Source organism: Danaus plexippus, chromosome 8 (assembly GCF_018135715.1).
Source record: "Danaus plexippus chromosome 8, MEX_DaPlex, whole genome shotgun sequence".
NCBI lineage: Eukaryota > Metazoa > Arthropoda > Insecta > Lepidoptera > Nymphalidae > Danaus > Danaus plexippus.
In genome coordinates, this window is record NC_083542.1 from 9,008,837 (window position 1) to 9,034,992 (window position 26,156).

General features: G+C 32.1%; 4 protein-coding genes across 4 annotated transcripts; 1 reads left to right on the forward strand and 3 right to left on the reverse strand.

The window, feature by feature from the left end:
* Window positions 1-294: 294 nt before the first annotated feature.
* LOC116773126 (monocarboxylate transporter 14-like) lies at window positions 295-7,046 on the reverse strand. The gene is made up of 6 exons (XM_061521362.1): window positions 6,829-7,046; window positions 3,641-5,177; window positions 3,086-3,565; window positions 2,669-2,890; window positions 1,887-2,169; window positions 295-1,479 (listed from the first exon to the last, which is right to left on the reverse strand). The coding sequence occupies exons 2-6, from the start codon at window positions 4,883-4,885 to the stop codon at window positions 1,331-1,333; spliced, it is 2,379 nt and encodes a 792-aa protein (XP_061377346.1). The 5' UTR covers window positions 4,886-5,177; window positions 6,829-7,046; the 3' UTR covers window positions 295-1,330.
* A 1,254-nt stretch (window positions 7,047-8,300) lies between these two features.
* Window positions 8,301-8,960, forward strand: LOC116775952 (small ribosomal subunit protein eS24). Its single transcript, XM_032669022.2, has 2 exons — window positions 8,301-8,454; window positions 8,568-8,960. The coding sequence occupies exons 1-2, from the start codon at window positions 8,405-8,407 to the stop codon at window positions 8,914-8,916; spliced, it is 399 nt and encodes a 132-aa protein (XP_032524913.1). The 5' UTR covers window positions 8,301-8,404; the 3' UTR covers window positions 8,917-8,960.
* A 1,719-nt stretch (window positions 8,961-10,679) lies between these two features.
* Window positions 10,680-12,765, reverse strand: LOC116773725 (lactosylceramide 4-alpha-galactosyltransferase-like). The gene is made up of 3 exons (XM_032666232.2): window positions 11,788-12,765; window positions 11,592-11,716; window positions 10,680-11,505 (listed from the first exon to the last, which is right to left on the reverse strand). The coding sequence occupies exons 1-3, from the start codon at window positions 12,483-12,485 to the stop codon at window positions 11,291-11,293; spliced, it is 1,038 nt and encodes a 345-aa protein (XP_032522123.2). The 5' UTR covers window positions 12,486-12,765; the 3' UTR covers window positions 10,680-11,290.
* A 516-nt stretch (window positions 12,766-13,281) lies between these two features.
* On the reverse strand, window positions 13,282-26,034 carry LOC116772748 (pyridoxal-dependent decarboxylase domain-containing protein 1). The gene is made up of 15 exons (XM_032665031.2): window positions 25,875-26,034; window positions 25,426-25,799; window positions 22,973-23,079; window positions 21,186-21,317; window positions 20,660-20,871; window positions 20,340-20,411; window positions 20,180-20,239; window positions 19,729-19,920; window positions 19,073-19,117; window positions 18,800-18,931; window positions 16,379-16,598; window positions 16,106-16,256; window positions 15,622-15,743; window positions 15,092-15,263; window positions 13,282-14,794 (listed from the first exon to the last, which is right to left on the reverse strand). The coding sequence occupies exons 1-15, from the start codon at window positions 25,944-25,946 to the stop codon at window positions 14,722-14,724; spliced, it is 2,136 nt and encodes a 711-aa protein (XP_032520922.2). The 5' UTR covers window positions 25,947-26,034; the 3' UTR covers window positions 13,282-14,721.
* Window positions 26,035-26,156: the final 122 nt, after the last annotated feature.

Sequence of the window (26,156 nt, forward strand, 5' to 3'; positions counted from 1 at the left end):
TATTACTAATAAAATACAATAATAATTAAAAGCTTTCCTAATAAAAATGAAGTACACCATTTATGAAATTACTTGCAAAACAGTTAGTTGATTATAATAAAATTAATATGTATTCTTCGCAAATAACAATACTCGTAACAAAATAGTTCACATGATACAAAATATTTTTAAAATGTATTTGTAAATTGCTTCACGTCAAATAATAGTCGAGTTATTAATTTGCAACGTAATAAAAACGTCTTCGTATTCGACGTCTTCGGATAGGTTGGACAATTATTATAAATGAAAGCAAACTTATAACTTTATATGTATGTAATATTGGTTTACACTCGTAATCATAACATAGCTGTAGTTACGCGTATAGTTTATAAACATCTTAAGTAAAAGCCTAACAATCCGTATCTTTATAACAAATATATAGTGTAAAAAAATTTGCACCACATAGCATGAGATTGAAAGATTTAAAACTACACACAGTATAGTTAGTTTTTAGTAGAGCTGTATTTTTACCAACACAATTCATGGTCACACTACATCCAGCCATACTTTCGGTTTTTCATCGACTACCTACGTTGATGGAAATAAATAACTAATAATGATATTAAGATTTTCTATGAAACTAAATTACATTACAACACCTTCACCTCGTCCGCCCGTGGTCACGGTTGCTGTAAAGGAATCAAAACCTCGACATTATGTATAAAACGATAATATACGAGTATTATACGAATAACTTAGTTTCATTTAAATCATTATAAGTAATTCATAACAATTAAAAACTATATGTAGAGTAACCATATTGTCGTAAGGTAAGGCTTATCGTTTGTAGTAATCCTTATTAACATACCGTATAACAAAAACAAAGGATCAAATTAACGTAAACATTTTACTAACTAAACATTACGGGATGTGGTGAGTTAGAAATATAGGATACATGTTGAATCATCAGTACGTTAGAAAAAATTTAATACTTTGTTATATTTAACAGTCTTTTTAAATAAGTTATCAAACATACGGATTTAATTTAATACTATACAAAGAAGTTTTATTGCTAAAGTCGCTGGCATATTTAGTAGATTGTATTTAAATATCTATGAAAACAAAAAAACTTACAATACAGCTCGTATCCGATACCGAAACTCGTTTATTTTGGTACAACGTTAACAATAAAACATTAGAAATAGGTAAATGAGTTACAAATTTATATAAATTGAAAATGCTGGCCGTAAACAAAATTACCTTAATAGAAAAAAAATTTTTTTTTTTTTTGGTCTCAAGCAACGAATAATAAATCAGTAAAAACAGTTTTAATAACAGGTGTAATCGAAATCTAGGCAATGCTGTCGCATTCTGCGTTTCTCTTCATCTGGTATACGCGGATGGGTTGTATGAAAGATATCAACACTCCGGCCACGATGATCCAGCCGCCGGCGAGATAAAAAGACAGCTCCCAGGACAACGTCACGTCATATATAAGACCTAGATAGTGTGAAATATTTATTTATTATGAATAAATATTTACTTATTGTAAGAAAAACGAATACGAATTACGAACCCTGTTTTGTTAATATATATGTATATATATAGCTATAAATAAACAGTCGTAATGGATTCTAAAAGAGAATCACAAAAGATATATGTCAGCTTTATTTGTTTGAAAAATATCCAATTCTTAGTAAGATGTTTTCAATTTGGTATTCTTCACCTTTGACGGAAATTTTGCCGAGATATTTTCTATTTATATAATTAATTATTAAAAAGAAAGTGGCAGGCACATACTTATAATTTTATAGTTCTCGTGTTAAAAGATTAGAAATTGTTTATCGGGGTAGTAATATATATATTAAATTAAAAAACTAAAAAATAATTTGAAACAATAATCTAACCTGACAAAGGCGGTCCAATCAGATGTCCAATACCTTGAGCTAGCAGAACCAATCCATAAGCAGACGTGAAATCATCCAGAGAAACCAATTTCACCAAAAGACTAGGGGTGAAAGTAAACGATGCTGCGAAAAGCAACCCAAATGCAGCACAAATAGAGGCGAGAATCCAATAGCTAGGAGCTAAGGGTATAGCTGCGACTGCGGCGCCACAAAGAATAAGGCAAAGGGCGTAAAGATTACCAATTGCCACATTCGGGAAATCTCCTATCCAGCCGAGGGTGACCTGGAAAAGACAAGTTAAGTTTCAAAATTGATACCATAATACATTAAGAGAATTTTTTTTAATTTATCAACTCTTATTACTCTTTATTACTCTTATTATATTTTTTTTCTAATTATCAACTCTTTCCTAACACAAACAGTTGGATTCTATGTTAATGCCGAACAGAAACAAAACATATAAATTCAGCACAAAAAAAAACTCACACATAATAAAGACAACTGGCAACACAAATATTTACAATGCACTATGTGCATGACCTTGAATGTGTACGCGTTCCAATGTTAAATTGAATGCCGTTATCGAGTTTGACACGTTTAAAATAAACCTCACTGAAAATTTATACGAAACCATCCTAATATTAGATGAAAACAACAAGAATTTGGCACAAACTCCACGAAGTAATGGCACTTGATCTCGGTATTATATTTTTTGAATACAAAAACATCTAATTTTGGAAGCAGATATTTTGTTTGTTTATCTTTTGTTATAATCAACCAACCATGCCGATAGTGTTGGTGACACCTATCAGACTCAACATAAATGCGCCATCGTCTTCGGAGTAGCCATTCTGGATCATATGTTCAGCGAGGTAGAAGTATGGGACTATGAACCAGACGAAAATAACTATGGTCCCAATACAAAGAAGGTCGAATGTAATCTTCTTGAAGAGAGACAAGTTGAACATATCTCCAAGGCAACTTACACAATCGTCATACCATTTCTGAAAAAAAAACAACATTGAGTTTATTATCAATTTCAGTCCACAAAAATTTTAAGTCCTTATTAAAGACATATTTAGCAAAATTACTATAGACACATGTTGATAAATATATATATATATTTTTATTATTATTATTTTTTTTCAATCAAATCGTAACCATAAAGTCATGAAAATAAGGAATGACAATTTTTTTACCTCTTCTTGCTCATTCACTGTTATCATAGAGTTTTTAAATATGTCCGGACATGACGAAGCTTTCAATTTGTATTTCTTTATATTCAACATAGCGTTCCTGTGACTTAATGAATTTATCGGCATTTTAAGATCTCTCAAATAATGATGATTCACTGATAGTTGTTTCTTCAGCCACTCTCGTTTACTTTCCTTGCTGTCTTGTTTCAATAATGGTCTGTTTTCTTTTGTCTCTGATAAAGACTTTCTAATCTGCCCTAACTTCGGATGCCTTCTCTTATAACTCTCTATTTCCTCATTATTTCTATTTATCTGTTCTGAGCACGTTCTCTGCATTTTGCCGTTATTGAGTATTTCTTTAGGGCTATTGCTTTTTAAGTGATTTTCTTCATTCTCTTCTAAAGCTTCGTTTTTAGTTGGAAATTTTACCGCCGATTTATTATTCCACTTATTTAATAAACACTCTACAAATGTGGAAGATTTCTGCAAAAATATGTGCTCTTAGTGATAGTAACTAACAATATCTAATATGAATTAATAATATGATTTTTTACATACCTTATCGTTGCATGTTAAGTAAGTTGGTAAATTCAATAATGAGCTAGATTTTCGGTCATTTAATTGAGAAGAGATCACATTTTCTAGTCGGCGTATGCTGGCCACTTCATCTTTGATAACCTTTTCAGGTGATACACCTCTGTTAATCATTATTTTCATATTTTTCCCTTTCGTTTGAATTTCAAAATCATTTGGATTATTACCATTAGCAACGGAATATGAGCTGGAATATTTAGATTTGACGTCATCTTTTGTAGACTTCTCTTCTTCCTTTTGCCGTTTCTGCTCTAATATCCACCACTCCGGATCTCTCATAACACAACCGCAGACACATAAATTTAACAGCGTACCAGACAAAAGAAGGATGGTTCCTCTCCAACCATATTCATCGATAAAATATTGAGTCATCGGTGCATAAACAAATGTACCTACACCAGTTCCACAAGCCCCAAGGCCGACAGCCAGATTCCTTTTCTTTTCAAACCAATATGCTATGGACACTACTGCTGTTACATATACCAGTCCTAAGCCCAAACCCGCAATAACTCCAAAAGTGAGCATCATAGTCTCCAACGTAGTTGATATAGATGCCAGTACGAAACCCAAAGATGAAATAATCCCTCCTAAAATGGTCATACTTCTACATCCATATCTGTCTACAAGAGCGCTCATCACAGGTCCAGCTAGAAGCGGCACAGCTATAAACAGGCTGCCAATCCAAGCTGTTGTTGATTTACTTGCTCCAAATTCATCTAAAAATTCAATGTACAACAAGCCAAAAGAGAAACTAATGCCATCCGCGATCATAGATATTACGAAAGAGGATAGAACAACTATCCAACCCCACCCCCCATCTGGTATAGATACTTTTGTAACGTCATTTGCTCCAATAAGCTTTTCATTTTCAATTCTAGCTATTTCGTCATCAACTATTTCGGTTTTATCTACATGATTTTTACCACTTTTCTTTTCCACATCATTATTGATTCCATCGAAATCTTCTTCGTACTGTACACTTTTCCTGTCCTTATTAACTTTGGGTGATAAAAGTTCTTTGGCGCTTATGTCTAATTCAGGACTGGAGAAAGGAGTCGAAGAACCAATGCTTGTGGAGTCGTTATCCCCTTTGACTATCCCTGAAGTAGAGTCCGTCAAGATAGATTCTCGTACAGCATCTTGCACTTTCGTTCTGTCGCCAAGAGCGCTTTTTCTTAAAACCACACTTGGACTCTCATCCAATTGCATTATAATATTATATTACTTCTTTAATTTATTTAATACTGTCGTAGTATTTGTGCAGTTTAATATCTTAATCTTGGGTCCCTTGCCGAGTAACGACTGGATTGTCTAGCCACGCTGTTTAGCTTTAAAGTGACGGGTTTATTTTGATCTTGGACCATTAAGAGAAGATTAAAAAAGCAATACGTCCAAAAATCACTCATACACCCTGCGAAGTGTGGCGACGCAAGATTGCGCCACGATTTATATAACAGTTAAATACTATGAAGACCTTAGTTTAGTATCTCAGCAGCGATATCTGAAAATAGTAATAAACATTTAAAAACATAAAAAAAAGCCTTTATATATCAACCCGCGGCATATTAAACAAAGTCAATTGAAATAAATACGCAGATTATATCGTAATATAGTTAGTTCATTATTATGAACCTATGAACTATGAACCTTCCTAAGTCATATACATACTTACGACTTAGGAAGGTTTCATAAAGTTCATCAAGAATCCATCACTGTCAAGATTCATACTCCAATTTTTTTGAAGCTCGTTAGTTATTCTGCGATAAGATCATAAGACGCCCAAAACGCACTTCCCGTTTTGCGTTTATAAGTTAAAACCTTCCATAACGAACAGAGCATGCGATTAATAGGTTTATTTTGCCCTATAAACTTCTTTAATAGATTGAAAATTCACTTTAAAATACTTAAACAAACCAAACAATGAATGTAAAAAAAGATAGTAATTTATTTCATGGAATTATTGACCCTGTTATTATGAAGAAATATATTTACTTATTATGAAATTATAGACATATTTATACATAGGTTCCTGCTTAGATCTACTTTATTAATTATAATATTAACATAACATTTATTGAAAATAGTATAAGTATTTGGCGTAACTAAAGTATTTAAGCTGTCACGGATTTATATTTTTTTTAAAGTAAGTACGCATTTGTTTCATCATTCTCAGAAAGCCAGACAATCTAGAGCATTTTATTTTTTAATATTGACAAGTTACAAATATTTTATTCAACAAATTACAAATTGAAGCGCTTCTAAGGCAGGTTTCCATTTATTTATATCGGAGTTATAAATGACTAAACAATGGGTCAAAACCGTCCCCCGTAGAAACCTTGACCTTACCATAATAACCAGAGACCGTCTTGGTTCATTTACGTCAATAAAACTAAGAATAAGCAATACACGTAAGGAAAATGTTGAAGCAGTTTTACTAACGAGTTTGGTAAATGTATATGAAAATCACACTTGTTATTTTTAATGCGAAAATATCATAATCATTTGTCACAGTGCTATAAAAGATTATAAATTTTAAAATGGTCACAGTTTAAATATTATAATTTACTTATTTAATAACAATAAGTTTACAGTCATCTTGTAATAGCTGTAGTTGCTGTTATTAAATTAAAAAACAACCGTCTCATCTCTTTAAGACACGTCCGTGTAAATTATTATATGTATGATGCAATCTTTTGCTTCAGAAAAACAAAGTTTTATATCATCTAAGCAGTTAATTTTTGTATGGAATATAATAATGCTAAGTGTAACTGGAACAAATTAAAATATAAATTCACAGGCGCTGTATATTTTAATTGTTTGCCTCATTATCGAATATTTTATAGAATGTAACAATAGCAAAAATAAACATCACTTCAATGAAATCAATCAAAGGGTTATTCGAATTGATGTCAAACATCAGCTGATAGGGTGAAGTAAAATGTCTAACAAAAACATTGTTACACAGAAGATGTAGTCAGATACCGAATGTAATGATTTAAATTGTTCAATTAAAATCCCGGTGCATTGACAATTATGATTATAATAAAATTTTAATACTTATAAAACATATATAAATCATACTGAAAGATATTTCGCCGATCAATTAATACACAGAAATATACTATATTCAAATATAATGTAATTTTACTTACTTGATACTTCGAAGTAAAAATGTGTCTGAATCACGTTTACAGCTGAATCTGAAATACAGCCTTCCCTATTCACTGTTTACGGTGTAATGCAGGCGCCAACCACGGTCGATATGGGGGGTAGGGGGTTGAGCATAGCGTATCCTCAACCCACATCACTTAAGTAATATAGTTGTTTTATAAAGACGTTTGATAGGTGAAGGTATGTCAACGTGACGTAAGCTAAATAAAGGATTTAATATAATGTGTTTACATGTTTCATGAAGATATTTTTATTCTTAAATACCTAACGTTAAATAAAAATATCCCAGATCACAGCGCCTCGTCATGAAAAAAAGCAATTACATATTTAAGTTGCATTGTGCTATTGATGTTTATTTTAAAAGTGACATAAATTTTTTATAGAAATGAATGGTTTCAATGACATCACAAATGTCATTTTAAATAATTGCATAACAATATATTTATATAATCATCTAGAAATTCATTTAATTTTATTACATTATGTATCATTTACCATAATTTGTTAAGTAATCCCTTGAGAAAATAACCTTTGAACACTATTAACTAATTTAATACTTTTGTGTATTATCTATCTAGACTAATAGAATTGGATTTTATCAATTTACTACGTGTGTTTTTTCAGTGTTATATTTTTGTATATCTGACTTTATTATAACCGTGTTGAAGGTGACGACGTAAGCCTGAACTAATTTAGTAAATTGTACTAAATTTAGTTTATTATTAATATAGTTTCTAATTGCAAAATTCTTCAAAGAAGGATTAACGAAAAAGGAAATAAAAAATATTTTATAATGAAAACACCTATTTATAATTTCTGCTGTTTTTTATTTTAATTCAATTCTTTGACGTAGACATCTTTATTATAACTATATTAGTATTATAGATTATATAATGGAAATAAAACTTATAATATTTATTTTGTTAACAAATTACCCTATGAATGAATCCAGTATCCAGAGGGACAAGAATTGTTGACAATTTAATAAGCCTAAAGATTCTCAATCATGTCTATCGACTTTTTAAATAAAAAGAAAATAATATAAGCTATAAGCATCTTATAATAAGTTATAACCAGACGTACTTTAATTAACGTTATTACACAATCCACTTCTCAACTCTACCTTACTGACGGGTCTAAATATTGGTCTACATAGAAATCTAAGAAAATCGTATAATATTAATTTGATATTATAAAAAGTTTATATAAAAAACATTTTATTTATCCACAAATATATATATTTATTTTTCTATATTTAAAATGATAATAAATTGACACAAATTTTTCATGTAAAGAAACGAAACGTATAAGACTCTCGTTGCCAGTTGAAAAAAGTATAATTAATTGTTTTTACATATTTTTAAAATATATATAAAAGCTTGCGGAATCACATTTTATAAAATTAAATGTGAATGAGTAAATTTTTTTTCTCCTATTCGTAAAAATTTTTTTGTGGCACATTTAATTTTTTAGATAACAACACTGGCACGTTCTTTTTCGTGTGAAGTTGTTTGAGACACGTGCGTATTGACGCCGAAAGCTCTAAAATAATCCAAAATGAGTGAAGGCACAGCCACTATTCGCACTCGCAAATTTATGACCAACAGGTAAAAGTGCTATATTTATAATGTCCATAAAAATGTGTCGTGATACGGACCTAACACCTCACCATCGTGTGACAGGTTATGTGTAAGTGAAACATTTCTTTGTGATATTTCAGATTGTTGGCGCGCAAGCAGATGGTCTGCGATGTCCTTCATCCAGGAAAACCCACTGTTAGTAAAACTGAGATCCGTGAGAAGCTCGCGAAGATGTACAAGGTGACGCCAGACGTTGTCTTCGTATTTGGTTTCAAAACGAACTTCGGTGGTGGAAAATCCACTGGTTTCGCCTTAATATACGACACTCTGGATCTGGCTAAAAAGTTTGAGCCCAAACACAGACTTGCTCGCCACGGACTGTATGAGAAGAAGAGGCCGACACGCAAACAGCGTAAGGAACGTAAGAACAGGATGAAGAAGGTGCGTGGTACCAAGAAATCCAAGGTCGGAGCTGCGTCTAAGAAGTGATGTGACACTATCATAATTGTAAGTAAATAAAAACCCAAAAACAATCTTGTGTTCTTATTTAAGATAATTCCTTGACATCATAGTTTAACAATTTATAGGTTATTTTTTGTATAATTGAAGAGTAAAGAAGTTTTTATATTGTCATGTTTTCATTACTTTTTTTATAGGTAAAGGAGAAAAGAGTTTAAATGTATTAATCCCAATTGAATTTGATACCTACAATTTTTAATAGCATAAATAGATTTGTAGAATAAAGTTTAGTAATAGTTTGATAAAATATTAAGTTACACTCTCGTTAACTATGTCATTAATGTTAGATTTTTCACTAAGATTGAAGCATTAAAGCGTAATAATTATTTTCAAGTTAATATTCAAACTATGAAGAGAGCTATGAGTCTCCATGAAATCCGCACAATTTTATTCAAAACTATCTCTTACACTTGCATAAGGACTTTATGAAAACAAAAATTATCAGCTCACTATTTATTACCAATTGTTCCATTGATTTATATCATATTGCATATATGCATTTTTAATAAACATAAAATTTTTTTAGTTTTTAAAATAATGTCACAAAAATATTGTATTTTATGCCTTGCTTTGAATAATTATGTTTTTAACATTGAAATAATATTGAGCTCGAATTTAAATTTTAATAGAAAATTCATTGACTTCCACAGGAAATAAACATGCAACATGTCTTTAAGCAATCAGAACAAAGTTCTTCCGAGACTGCAGGGTCAAGTTATGCTTGTTACTATGAAATTTTCATTCTAAATTATCTATTTAAATTTTAATTTCTTGACTTACTTAACTGAATGGCAATAAAATATATGAATATATATATACCCAATTAATAGACAACATCTTTTCATAAGTATTGCATGAAAGTATGAACACGGAAATCACACAGATTAAGTTTATATGAAGTGCAATCGCACAATTTTCTTAACTATTCAAAAAAATGTACTATACTATAACTTAGAAATATAATAATGTCCGTTTATGAATATTTCTCAATGTGTGTATTATCACTAAATAACAAATGATTTCTTTTCTGAATTGATACTAGTAATTATAGTAACAGTATCAACCATTTTGTGATATCTAGCTTGTACAATCCATTCCTATAAGGCCTAATAAGGTTTAATGTTTGTCTAATGACATAGTAACATATATACATTTTTCAAAAAAAATAGTTAAAATCTAATCATCCCTCTAATGACTTGTAAGTCCAAGAAATGCAGCAATTATTGACTTAAGTATGTGCATTATATAATCAGGAACTAACGTTACCAGGTTTTTGGTATATGTCAAGTTATAAAAGTCACCCATCCTCTACAGCTTACCAATATTTAGGTACATACATTCACAGAAATAACTCGGCAAGTACAAAGTATATATAGGAAGACCCGTTTTTCACAGGGTGCCAGGATTGCATTGTGTGTATGGTCCTTAAAAATTTACACGGTTTGGTAGTTTGTGCATATGGAAAAAATTACTTTACCATGAATAGGAAATGGAATTGATATTATGTGTATAAGCATTGATTTGCTTTAAACATAAAACAATAAAAAAGGCATGTTAAAAATAATGAAATGTTATCATTGTTTTCTTACTCAAACCGCACTAGACTTAAATAATCCTAAATAGGAGTTACAATATTCAAACTTACTAACATTTCAAAAGATTTAAATTCACTATAATGGAATAAAATCGTAACATTCACTAAAACTGAATGTTACAATTAAATTCCGTCGTCCACTGTCCAGTCACCAGGTTCCATATCCAGTGATTTTTGCATGAGTTTTGACTGAATCAATTACTTATAATGAATTTCAGATTACACTGACAGATATTTTTTTATGGCAAGGTAACAGCTTAGGTTATGAAAATATACGAATGGATTAAAAACACATCCACACTCACTCTCACTGAAACGCAACTATAAATTGTCCAATTTTATAAACAAATATAATATATCAACGGAAAACGATACATAGTGTACCTTACAATTTTTATCTTTCGAAAAATCTTTTTATTACTCCAGTAATATCTTTTTATTATTATTGTGGAATAAATTACTTCTCAAATCATTTTTTTTTAAATTGTTTTAAAATATTTCTGCATGTAAAGTTATTTGTATAATTTCGAATATATACGTAATATTAACAGTAGTCAATTGTATAGTTACTTTTTTATATTTAATAATGAATTGAAACACATTTTATTGCTTTTCGATTTCATAACAAAATTGTTTCAAAATTTTACAACAAAAAAATTAAAAAGGAAATTAATTTAATTGCTCTAAATACAATAAAAAATGTTTATGTACTAAAAATTTGCTTAACCTACAATTAAAAATATATATATATTAGTCTTCGTAATATAAACCATAAGCATTAGGACAGAACCTTCTAGCAAGTTTAGAGTATGGAGAAGACTTAGAAATTTTATATCCACTCGTAACATCTCCCCATAGGTGATAAATATAGGCGCTGAGGTCTTGTACTTCTCCCGGAACAAAATATTCGCGGGCCGATTGCTTTCCAATTGGATAGAAGAATTGTGAGCCATAAACTTCGAAACCTAAAATTATTTAAATATAATTAATCTATATCTCAATTAATTAATTCAATTCTTTTCTTTTAAATGTTTATAATCTATTTCTTCACCGTTACAAGTTGCTGCGGACATATAGTTCGCATCGGGAGTGGAACATAATTCTTGGAGCACCCCCATCACCACATCCTGACTTTCCTTACACCAATCGTTATTCTTGTAAATTGACACGATGTACCTTGAAATTAATAGTTGTGTTAATAACTGTTTAACAACTTTTAAAACTCTTTCGTTATATCTTATCGTCACCTGATCGCAGCGTCAGTGATATTATGTCCTATACTATTCTTGGAAATAGCTAATATACCATCTCCTACTTTATTTGCGTTTTCCCTCGCCGCCCAATTCCTGGCCAAAGAGCCTAAGGTGCGGGCAATTATAATATCCAAATCTAAGAATATACCCCCAAACCTGTATAATGATAAATATTTCAACACATCTCTCGTGCGCTCCATGCCCCATTTGCATTTACTTAACACACCACTGCTAACCAATCCTTCCAACGGAGTATTCGTGGCGAAATCCTTTATATTAATCGTCCAGAATTTAATATTAGTGAAGCTTTTTAATAATTTTACGCCATTCACTGTCTCTAAATGTACAGGACCTGAGAATATAACGTTAATTTGCCAAGCCGGATGAGTTCTAGCAGCCGATTCGATGGAACAGACCTGCCTGGGGGTCAGGTTCGCTGGACAAGAAGTTTGGTGGAAGAATATTGATCTTTGTGGTAAAGTTGATTGTAAAAGCGGCAAACTAAAGTTGCTGTTTACGTAGTGACACGATACATTGGCCGGCGGACCCCGTGAAAACTCTTGACCAAAATCCATATGTATCATCGTCAAAACAAACAATGTAGAGACTAGACTCGTTATTAGTCTTTTCCTATTCCTTTTAAAAAGTCTACTGCTTGGAGACATGTTTATATTTTTTGACATCGTAAACATTTGACTCAATCTAATCTGGACACTTTAGAATGTATGATCGTTATTGTATTTAAAAAAACACTGAACGAAGCGCACAAATAGTATCATTTCGAAACACGTGTTGCGTTCTGTCAATGGTAATCTGTTGACATAAAATATTTCTATTCATAATTTATTTAGTTATTACCTTATTCACACTGATTTATTACAAACAACGTTTTAAAAACACAGAATAATGAACATTTAACAAATATTTCGCGGCGCCTGTGAAAGCCGTCAGCCGGTAAGTTGTCTATACATAGCTGTTGGGTTTTGTATTCGTTATGTACAAGTGACGAGATTCAACATGCCGCCAATGTGCGTTAATACTACTTGTATTAAAAATTCTCATTTTTTCATGTATGGCCAGTATTGTATTCAGTATTTTTTGCATAAATTAGTAACAAATATCGACCTATCAGATATTTGGCTCTGTTAAATTTGTAGGATAATATCTTGTGTATTTGAAACGTCTAACGTGAAACATCTCTTTAACAGATTTGAGAATTATTAATTACGTTTCAAATGTCTTCGTCGTTTTTTTTGAAGTTAACACTGTCATTTTTCATTTCATTTGTCTATCGCAAAATCTTCTTACTTGTACCACAACATAAAGGCGCGACCGCACGCATGCGTACTTATTGATAGCTCCTAAATGATTGATGTTTGTATAATAACATGACATTCGATAGGAGACAGAATCTTCTGTCAGGTTGTGAGGTTCGTATCATGGCGTAGTTGATGGCACATTTAAAAGGTTTGGGATTCAAAACATCGCTTAACATTGGATAACTTTATTTGTTATTCAATAACTCATAAATCACAACAAATGAACCGATTAATTCAGACTGCATGATGTAAACTATAATATATATAATTGAGAAAAATATAAATAACATCATTTTCATTAAAATCATACTATTTTGGCAACTGCTTTGATTTTTATAGGTGATTTACTATTAAAAAAATTTCACTGTACCATAAAGTAACAAATACATATATGCTTTATCGTGTAAACAAACTGGTTGAAACCAGTATGAACCGGATACGTGTTGACTACAGAAATCTGTAATAATGCAGTTTTTCACTAAAAACATTGTTTACATATCAAAATATGTTATTAAATAAAATTACATAATGTTTCAAAATTCCAAATCACAAAAATAAGATAGCAATTTATTATTATTTATGTTACTGGATAAAATGTTAACTAATTTACAATTTTAACATACAAAGATTGTCATTTAATTTGAAAGTTATTGGGAAAGATTTAAAAGATAGTACCTACAATTGAAATAAATTCATGTAATGGAAGTAAAAATTGTGACATGTTGATGAGATTATAAATAACAATTTGAAGTAAAAAAAAATACTTATTTGGAAAAGTTTAAAATACTAATATATTTATATTGATATTTATTCAATGCTATGTGAAGAGAAAATTATGACTTACATTTTAAATGGATCAGCTGATTATCACAAAGGGAAAGAAAGTATGAAATTTACTAAAATATTGCTTAAAATTTTAAATATGGTTTAACATTAAATTGACTTATTTTTTTGAACCAACTATTTTGTGATTTAATTTAAATATTGGGCATGGATATTGACTTAGTTGGTCACCCATCGGGCTACTGTCCTGTGTTACTGTTGCTTAACTGTAGTTGTATGATGAATGATATACGATAATGGATTACACCGTTATATAAAAGCTACATTATCTAAATCTAGATAATTATAACATATTTACTTTAATGGAGTGAAGGTAATGGTTTATAATATTTTTTTTATTCCTTCTACTATTACTATATGTATCTACACTTTTCGTACACTATAATAGAATTTGTGAATTTTTTTTTTTATTACAGACTAAGATTACAATACTGTTTACAGTCGTATTAAATAAGTTACGATTATATTATATTTATATATATATTTTTAGAATTTCCGCAAATATATCACTTAACATATTGAAATTAATAGTTATTTAACTAAGCTAATGCTGTCTCTTTCTTACACATACAGAGTAAAAGAGACGGCATACGAATGACACTATCACTGATGCGCTTTATACGTTACAATAATTTAAAATACACTATACCTATAAGACTAAAATTTTCTGTCTCTATATTAAAATCTTTGTGTAATTCATTGAACCTTATTCCATTACATTAGAGCACTTTTTTCTGTGTACGTGAGGAGTCTCACTGTCGTAATGTTATGGAACCGTGTTCTGTCTCGTTGGGGAGTGAGCGCGGGCTGGTTCCTCTTTGTCTTTCTTCTGAACGAATCTGTTAACAAAAAAATTGTTTTACGAGTTCACATATGATCTATGTATATTTAAGAAGACTATATACTATTGTTAATGTACTATAATATTTATAGTAAAATAGTACATTTGTATATTATGTAAATTTTCTTCCTAAAAAAAAGAATATTTCTGTGAATGTTGCATATTGTATATTGTAATTTCCAAAGAGTTATGATTGTTTCAACGAACACCTTGTGTGATTAAATTAGTTTGCAAACATTTGTGTGGTAGTTCAATGTGTGTATGGTGGGGGTTGGGGGTATATAAGGCGTGTCACCGGTAGATATCGTCAGTCGCCTGCAGGGTGCCGTGGGTCAACAGTAGCCGGCGGCCGGGGCAGGGCTGAGGCGGCGCCCACCACGACACGACCCGACCCACTACCGGCACACGACGCAGCAGCCCCTCCTGCCACGCAGAACGATTCAGTTCTTCTTGAGCCGCTGATATACCTTCATAAGGTTATAAAGTTTTGTTAGGTCACATTAGAAGTGTATTCCTCTACTGAACTATTGTCGGAAATGCTAACTATCGCTTTCCACGTCCTAATTTTCATAGCCGTTCGCCAAACAAAAATTATTATAAAATAAAACATAACAGAATCGTAAAGATTGAACCTTCTAATATATCCAGAGTATTTTATACCGAGTACTCCGTTATAAAGGGGGTTTAGGTTAAATATCAAAATAAAACAGCAAGGTTATTAAAAGGCTCGAAATCTTAAAAAATGCTCACATTTTGTATTATTTTCAATGAAAAATTGTATACTAGTAAAAATAAATGAAATATCATCGACAGTCAATAGCTTACCTTTTTTCAACACCTCGGTCATATCAGTGAGAGCCTTGGAGTTCTCCTCCACGTCCTTGCCCGCTGACAACACCAGATCCAACAATTCATCCACGTCTGTGTCAGCGGTCACCATACCAAACCTAATAGAAAGAAAATATATTTCATTTATATTGTATCGTATTGTCAGTACATTTAGAGTGACTGTAGAGAGAAAAAAAAAATAAAACAGAATCGTGTCTGGAATTTTTACTGTCACTAATTCGCCGTTTTTTTATTTCATACTGTATGTGCTATATATATTTGGATGCATATGGAAATAAGTTGAAAGTGTACTTTAGTTGGACATATTCCATAAAAAAAAATTTACTTATCACATTCAATATCAGTGCACATATTAATTCCTGTTTTGAATTAAAAATATTATAATCTGATATCTTTATTAGTATCGTTCAATATCCACCAACAAAAATATCATTGATTCATTATTCTTTAATCCACGAACCTGACACATGCCATACCGTCTTCTCCGTCCCCGCACGAGAAGGCTCCGTCGGTAGCCCTCAATGTCTCCACTAGCTGTCTATTCAAGGAGTTCAATTCCTCAAGAGGAGCGTTCTCCCAACCGGGGGGCACGTAACGAACTCCTCCCAGACCTGAAATGGATATATTGGTACATGAAGAACTTTTCAAATTCTTAAAAAGACATATCATTTGCAAAATTTTGTTCAATTAGTCTGGTACTAGTTCTAAACTGCTATAAAACTATCAATTATACCAGCCCATCCCGGTACATGTACAAGTCGTAGACAGGGATGTGTCTGTAGCGTCTTCTGGAAGGGTTCTCGTAGCGCGACCGTAGCGGTGAGCACGTGCAGCTGAGCGTCTAACACGGCCGCCCACTCCGACAGACGGTCCTCCTCCAGAAAGATCCCCTCGAGCGGACAGTAGCGGAGCACCACGCCGTAACTCTCCGTCTCGCAGATTTCTATATTGATCTAGAATGATAACACTAGTTTACAGTACAGCTGTTGCCAAAGAAATTTTAATTGTTGTTGATTAGATATGCTATGCCATTTCCAAAAATATAATTAGAATATTTTTATCAGCTCTAGTTTTTCAGTTTCAGCTATATAACAATAAATAGAAAAAAAACGTATTTACTAAGAAAAACTACAAAAAAAAAACATATTTAATCGTTAACTTCTAGAAAATTACGTTTTAAAGATCTTCTCTGATGTGTAGACTTTGGAAAATGACGTACCAAGGACCAGCAATAGTCAGACACCATATTCGTATCCCAGAAACCATGATAGCGCTCTTCCATGATGCGTAAGTCTTGATGCATACGCTCCCCCTGCTCTTCACTCATATCCCCTAAATTTTCCGGAAACTGATCCAAGTGACTATGTAGGAAGTTGAGTTTTATACTCATATTGCACCCCATATTTTTTAATTGTAAGAGGTCTTCTACAAGGTCAATGTAATTTTTTATTTCCGAGGAAATTCTGCAGCACACAGACGAATGCTGTCCAAGCCTTGAGTTGTAAATCTGTCATATACTTTTTAAATTCAGTGTCTTTTATAAGTTTTCTAATTTGGGGGCCATCAAAAATACTGGCTTTAATTTTTCCCATAGTGACTTGAGGAAATATTTGGCAAATGTAAGAAAAGCACTTGCCGTCTTTGGGTAGTGATTTAATAAATTGTTTCATGATGCCCAGTTTTATATGTAATGGTGGTAGGATGATTTTGTCACGAGCTACTAATGAATTGTGGACTATATTTTGCTTTCCAGGCTCCATCGTTTCCCTCAATTTTTATTAACAAGTTTTTGATGTCTGAACAAAAGGTAATACCGTCTTCTTCGGAAAAATAACATCGTAATTCTTTCTCTATTTCACGATAAAAACTTATTTTTAAAGCAATTTTTTTTTCTTTGAGCCTTGATGCTAGCCATTCTAAAGCTTGTTTAGAAAGATTTAAATCTCTAACAAGATCATCTAACTCATTTTGAATAACGCATTATGACTCTTTGAACATACCTTCAAAATCAGCATCATTTTGTGATGTCGTTCAATGTCTTGTTCTAAGGGTTCTGATACCTTTGTAGGCACTGAAGAGCTAGGCGATCGCTTCGGCACTTGACGTTGAACACAACTAGTACTGGGGTACAGCCATTTAGCCCGATTTTTAGTGTTTAAACCGTTTACATTCACGCTACAAAAATAAGAGTCTTCGAGATGATTTTGTGGTTCACGCCAAATATTCGGTGTTCCAAATTTAAAGGTACTTCTTTTATCACTTTTCAATAATCTTAAATACTCAACACACGATTTACAAACACAATTAGGCGCCCAAGACTTCTCATTTTTATCCGAAGGCATCCCTAAATACTCAAAATAGGTATTTGTCACCAACTGTGATATAACTTTTCTACAATAGTTAAAGGCATATTCTCCGCAAATGTAACAAAAATGATCTGGATTATTCAAACAACATCTCCTTGAACTGCTCATGTTGAAAAAACTTTAGATATTTATCTCAAAACACTAAAATACGACTGTTACCAATTAATTTATAAGCTTAAATGACAAAACCAAAAACAAACTAACTATAGCTGCTGAAGAAATTTTGAGGGTAGATTTGACATAAACAAATCATCATTTAACATTATTAACCATAAAATTCGCGGCAACAAACAAAAAGTTAAATTTTGTAAACTAGTGTAATAGATCCTTTTAATATAACATATGAGTAAGTTTCTTAGGATGTATGGATGTTTGTTCTAGAATTCGGGTTCGTTCCCGCGTCGTCACAGTAAAGACATTGTATTTTGTATGAAGCCATGTGACCTATATAATACGTATCGGTGCTGCCATCACGTCTATTATCGGAGCACCCTTATTAATTATTTCTTGAACACAATCCCAAAGGCCATGCAAAAAAAGTCGCGGGCGAAAACTGGTATTGTACAAACTGAATATGGCTTTGAATGTTTACTTTCTTTTCCCCGTTCTTATAATTGTGTATATCACAAGTAATGTTATTTATCAGTATCAGAATAAGGTTTATGCAATAAGTGTAATGAAAAAAACATCATTGTATTTCCCTTGGCACACTTATGAATATAACCATCCATGGCTAATATCGACCCCCTACCATGATTTATCACGTCTGTTGTATATCTATCGCTCACCATATCAGCCTCTCGTTGCAACACTTGCCCCAACCACGAGTTGAGTTTATCGTAGTAGGGGGGTGGCCGGTCAGCGCACCCTGCTGGCGCGAATTGGAAGGACACGCACGCTGAGGATTCACTTATGGCATCCTGGAAACAAATTAATCACTAAATTATATATATATATATTTTGTGAATTGTTTTATGATGATATAATTGTTGTTTATAAGTATAAATTTATTAATCTATGGATTATTTTACTTTATCTATGGTAAGATTGTCTGTACTCACGACTATATCCATGTTAGGAGGTTCATCACCGCCGGGTCTATCGCTCTGAAAGATAATAAGCGGTAAGAATTTTGCAAAAAAAAAAAACAAACAATTATCTTAGAATACTGGTTGGAGTATATACATTCAAAAAACAGACTTATTTCTAAAGAAATAAGACTCAACCGCAACTTAAATTATCTTAATACTTAAGACTATGGTCTTCACTAAGCTAAATAGTTCAAATGAATAAGACACAGTTTTAACAACAATACGCTGTTACGATCTCTTTGGAGCTACCATGTGTGAGGCGGCCGAACAGTCACAATAATATTGCACAATACAATTAATTGTACAATATTATTAGCAGTGTAGGGATCATATTGAAAAATCGCGCAATGATTCAACAGAAGTTTCAGCGAGCCTCAATTTTATTGAGTCATATATATTTTTTGTACTGTGTAGTTAGTATTTAGGTAAGTATTGCGCAATATTTTTTATTTCACTGTTCCGAGCGGTTGTGATCGGTTCAGTCGCGTGAATGGTGTGTCCATCTTATTGCTGAATATTATTGAACGTTTGGATTCAAACAGGGTGTTCAATATTATTGCTCAACAAAAATATTGTGCAGAATTATTGCAGATGTGTGGGCCGCCTGTTACTATTCGTGGACGGACCAGCAATCTCAGCTCAGTGCTGGCTATTAAGGCCCGCGCTGTACGGGCGGAGCGGAAGGCGGCGTCTATCCGTCTTGCGAGCCTCTTAGCGCCGGCCGCCCTCGTCGCCGTCCACAGCGGCAGAGCTGCCAGCCGCGCCGCGCCAGCGGTCAGACCGCCCAGTGCGGCCAGAGCACCCTCGCGACTACTCGCCTGGCAACATATAATTTAGTGTGTTTACAGCCTTGTTTATTAAAAATATATTTTAAAATAGGCTTTAAATATTTCAGCGCCATCTAATAGAAGGTATGAAGTAGTAAAATATTTACAGTTTTAATAATATAATTATATTAATCGTGCGAACAGTTTTATTCTATGTGTTTATTTGATTGGTATTTCACTAAAAAACAAAATAAGGTGGTTTGCTATCATATTTACGCAGGCGCTGTCAGGGATTTTCCAAAACACTCACCGAATTTACAACCTTGGAGTGATCGTTCGCCGTCAGCGGTTCCGGTATTTTGTAAAACGTCTGATATTTAATGTTAAAGAAATATTGTTGACCTTGTGATATATAATATATACGACAATAATAGAAGTTATAAGTAAAACTATACATTTTATAAGGATACAACAGTCGGCAGCCCCGGTATTCCGAACCACGGACCCGGTTGTAGTGTCAGCGAGTCCGCTATACTGTACGTCTGAAACAGTTACCCAAACATTTACAACACACCAACATCACTCGTAGATTTCATTGATACCTGCAGTCTTATCGAGGGCCATGCTTAATGTAATTTGCGAAACCTTACACAGGGTTGACCAACCTTTTTAGAGTGCAAACCTTACACAGGGGTAACAAACATTTTTTAGATTTAACAAATTCTTACTAAAAGTGCAAACGTCTCGATCTTCTTATATATGAAAAATTATCTTAATAGTTTATTTCAACCTGTTCAAATCCCCCGGCGGCGGGGAGGGCGAGGGCGTGTCCCCTCACATGTAAGTGGACCCCTCTACGTCCACATAGTTCAGCCAGCGCTTTCAGCGGGGATCCCCCGCCGAGGGGAGGCTCGCCCGCCTCGCCTAACACCAGCAGCGGAGTACGACCAGCCGAGTCCTCCTCGCACAGACGATCCAGAGCATTCAGATCCATACCCTTACCTGGTGACGATTAAAACACATTTGAAAGGTTATATTTACGTTCCTAACGGAGTTAGATTGGATTTAGAACTTTAGATATTTAATTAAAGTTGAGGTGACAAAAATCTGTTATATTCATTTAGTTATCGTGAACTATATATATCCGGAGATTATTATTTTTTTCATACGATTGACCGACTTTATAAACTAACGCTTTTGTACTGGTTGGCTATAGACAATTTATTTTATTGTTCAAAATGTTTACACTTGTTTTAATATTCATAGATTTTGGAAAGGATATTTCAAGTTATATAGGAGTGTGTGTTAGTGAATACCAGATGCATCCACTGGCACCGGTCTGACGCAGGCCAGCGGCAGACCCAGCTGCCGGCACAGGTGCTGGACCACGCCCAGAGGACTCGCCACACAGCTGTAGATGGAGGGGAGACGGTTCGAGAAAGCTAGAGCTGGAAAATGACGACATCGTTTGGAACATTCTCTATCTAAAATCTAAATGAAACTAATATTTTCGGATTACTACGCGTATTTTATAATTTTTAAAAACTACGTACTCCCGACGTTTCGGTTACTTTGCAGCAACCGTGATCACGAGCAGAATAGATGAGAATAGTTAAAGTTAATAAAAAAACACGTAGTTTATCCGAAAATATTATTTTCATTTAAATGAATATTCGCAAAAGTCCTAGATCTCATAACATTGTCTATCGTAAATGACACATATGCTACAAAAATCAAATCCTTCATTTAATGGAATTTTCAGTAATCAGTACAGACTTTATTTTGACAATAAACAATGAGAGGTCAGTGAATAAGTTTTGATAAATAGCGTAAAACTATTGTTATATAAAAGGCGAGTTAGATTCGCTTAGGTGACACAACAAATAACATTGAGATATAGAAGCCATTTAAGTATTTAAATATATTTTTTTAAATCCATAAATAGTTACATTTTAAAATAAAAGATAGAATAGTTTAAACACTATTTCAGATAACAGATAATAAATTATAAAACACTTATTGGATATCATATGTAATATAATCTGTGTAACACAAAAAAGATGGCGGGAAAATTAAAAAGAAGTACGTAGATTTTATACGTGTAAGATATTACAAGTCTAGAATCTACGTAGTTCTACGTACTACTAGTACTTAATATATTAGACCGATAAGTGATGAATACTGACAAATAATGATACATTAATAATATCAGGTTCAGCGGTAGAATATTTTACGTGTTCAAAGTGTACTGATGAAAACTACATGTTATAGATTTATAAAGCGTGCTGTAAACTAACCTTACTGTCTAGCATTATAGTTATCGAAATACAAGAACTCTCTGATATGTATAATTATTAATTAGTCTTAATTGACTGAGGGGGGGGGGGAGAGAGAGACAGAGCAACTTGGTTGAATGCAAAATATGTAAATGTGGTTTTAGTGTGTAGTGAGAAATATGCTTAATACCGACAATCTACTGCTGTTATCACAAAAAGTCGGCCAACTATTTTATTAATTAAATTCAATGGACATGTTTCATACGATGATTGATTGCCAAGCTCCGTACGGCTAATAGTTTTACCGGTGTTTAAAAAACTACAGATATTCATATTATACTCTTTAATAACGGAACTATAACTACGTGAGCAAAGTTACATAAGATTTACTATGTACGAATACAAAACAGTTTTACGATAGTTTTTCATACTTTTATTGCTAGCACATACTTCGGATTTTATGTAATAATTTTGCTTACAGTCCTTCACACATTCTTTAATCAGATACCGGATACGGATATTGTTGTTTATAAAATATGTATGTGTAACGATAAACATATAACAACAACTAACGTTAGAATACACCGCAGGATAGTGTTGTTATATTTTTTAATTTGATCAAACCAAACGCCTTGAGGTTTTATTTATAACATTATTATCCAATACATGGAACACAAAACAGGATTAATATCACAATAATATATAAAACGAGTTCGTACATTGTTGTTTCTCTTCGCTCTAAAACAACAAAATATTCATGATATTCCTATTCTTTACTGTAACGAAGCAGTTTTTTTATTTACAAAATCAATTTCATGAGTACCAACCTCCATCTTCGAGATATCTCGGGTACTTGTGGTGTAACAGCATCCGAGTGACTCTGACCAGACCCTCGAGCTGCTCTTGGTGATAAAACGCGTCGTAATCGGATAACCTGTTACATTGTACCAATTTATTTAATCATATGAGAAAATTGCGAAGTTTATAATATATATACATATATGTATATCTCATCTTATTAACGATTGTGATCCGATCTAACAGAGAAATATTTGGGACGATATCATGAAGTTTAATATAGAAAATCCAATAAAAAATGATGACAGTTTTTAATTCTGTTTAACCTCCAGTATACATTGATTTAAATATAAATCATAATTTATTACACTATACATTGAGTACGAATCTATCGTTAAAAATCATGACATACAATAATAATTGCGATATTAAATTTAAAAAAAAAAATCTAGCCGATCAACCCGTCGCGGTATCCATCATTAACAATTTTTCTAATTTCAAAACAAAAAAACATCATTGAACAAGTGCTCGGTAAAATGGTTGTTTCTTAAAACTTTAATAAATTTATAGTAAATGAAGACATAGCAATATTTTCTTATATAATAAAGGGCCAAGAGTCAAAAAGGTAAACGTTCAGCTTATCTTTTTCTTTAATTTAATTAAGTATCCTTTTTTTTTTGTTTCAACTTGTCACGCGCAAAACCCGCAGACAAAGTAATTTTATAGGTATAGAAAAATATGTTCAATTCCTTTAATGACGTAACTATTGTCGATTTATTTATATACAATACGTAAACTTATAACAAATTATAATTAAAAATAAGTATGAAATAGCGGAATACAGAATAACAAAATTAATTAAAAACGAATTTTCTCTACAACCAAAGGTCGCATATACATAGACGGCTCATTAGTATTTCCATGACCAAAATAAACACCGATTACGTATATATATTTTTTTATGAATCAAAATTAATTCGGATCGCTGATGATATATGATTAAGCTTTGAAACTTAAAATATTTTTGTTGGCGATTCAAAATCGTATTGAGCAGACGCTATACAGTAACTTGGTCAGACAAGTACATGTGCTACACATATGCGCCTGCAATTAATTAATTAAATCCAAGGACAAATTTTGAATCTCTTTTAAAATTAGCGAAAATTCCGTCATAACAGCAAGGCCTTCACAAAGCATTGAAACATATGAGATCATATATTTTCATAAAGAATTTTGAGTTTTATAACATTTTAAAATCTTCATTTGCGGGAGACATTTTAATTTTTATTTCAAAACGGTGGACTATATTTACAATAAAATACGTTAGTTTATTACTTATCAAAGTTGTCCCAAGAATGTTAAAAGGATATACATAAAGAGACAGAGTGAAATTGTAATGTCAAAAATGTATTATCTATCCGTCTCATTATATATGTCTTTTACTTTGTTACATTATAAAAAAAATTATATATCATATATCTATGAAATTTCTACACTAAATAAATTCCAATATAATAAGAGATAGTGTAAAGTATGGTGATGGGTACAATAGTGGAGTTTGTTATCAATCACCTTGAGTTTCAATTAAAATTGGATAAGATTATAGCCGCTAGCTGTTCCAGATAACATCGCCAGCATTACTATAAATTGCACATTACATTGTACAACCACTAACCACCCTTTATATATACAAATAAATATCTATATGAATGTATCTATATGAATGTAACAAACAACACATTAAATATCTATATGAATGTAACAAACAACACATTTTCGCTTTTTAATACATTACTTTTAGGTATTTCAATTGTTTTATTTAAGAAAGTTCAGATTATAGACAAATAAATACATATAAAAACTTTTTAATAAGTGCTGTTGTTATTTTCACTGAAATTTATATTATCTGTGTTTAAATGTTCTCTGGTAACAAAAAAATTTATTGCCAATTTATGAATATGTGTCGCCAGTTTGAATAATAATAATTAAATGTTAGTATTTTTGTGAATTTCTGACCTTTAGAATTATAATTATTATGGGAAATGAATATATTTGGTCCAAATATTAAAAAGCTCCACAAATAAAATGTGCTAATATAAACATTACTTCATTCATAAAATATTAATTACAGAAGAAAACTTAATTTTTTTATCAATTATATGATATTTATTTATTATAGAGGGATTCATTAGATTCATATTTACTATATAGCATTGGTTATACAAAACATTGAAACATAACTATCTTATTGTTTGTACAGAAGGCTTAATTGTAAATTAAATTACAATTTTTATAGACTTTCTTAAAATATATTTGAATGCAAGGTGAAAAGAGATCATAATATATTAATTTTATTTTGTTTAAAAAGTGTTAGATTAATAAGAGTTAGCAATGATAAACATGCTTAGTAATATATGTGTAGATTAAGTATTATATTAAAAACAAATGAAGCTATATGAAAATATTCCAATAAATACTATACCTAAATAAATGCGCCATCCATCGCGTGGTTTCAGTAGCTATGTGCGTTCCTAGCCGGGCAGCGTGGCTCCTCTCCAACCTCGAGAATAATGCCGAAATACTATGAGAAAGTATTGCGGCTCGCGTCACAGAATCCGTTGGCAATAAGGGTGGTTCCAAACTTTCACAACTTGGATCAGTTTGAAGTACTAGTTGTTCTAAGACCTTCAAAATTTCATCCATATCCATTTTTTCTGGCTCGAAGAACCCCGTGCTTATTTTTCGTTCTTCTGGCTTTTTTTCTTCTTCCATGGCATCTTGAGCATTCACACCAGCTTCCAACCTCTCTACTACTTCGGAAACTTGGAATTCAAGTCCTCCAAACGGTCGCCGGTCCTATTAAAGCCATAAAATAGTATGAACATCGATAACGATGAAATGAGGTTTTATATTAAATAATTATGATTTTACCACATCGGATGGATTTTCGCTTCCAAGGCTAACTTTATTTGAGTCCATTTCGGAAGTCGGGGCATCTCCCATACTGCGTGGCGAATTTTTTCGCGAAATTTATATTTCACCGACAAAATTTGTAAACGTCACTCCAATGTTTTGAGTTTTGACGTTATGACAGCGGTGTACAGACCGCTTCTGTATTCGTGGTTTGTAAGAAATCCTCGTACTCGAATATTTACACTTTAAAAAATAAGCCCAAATATTAATGGAAAAATTATAATTATTATGTACGAGCAA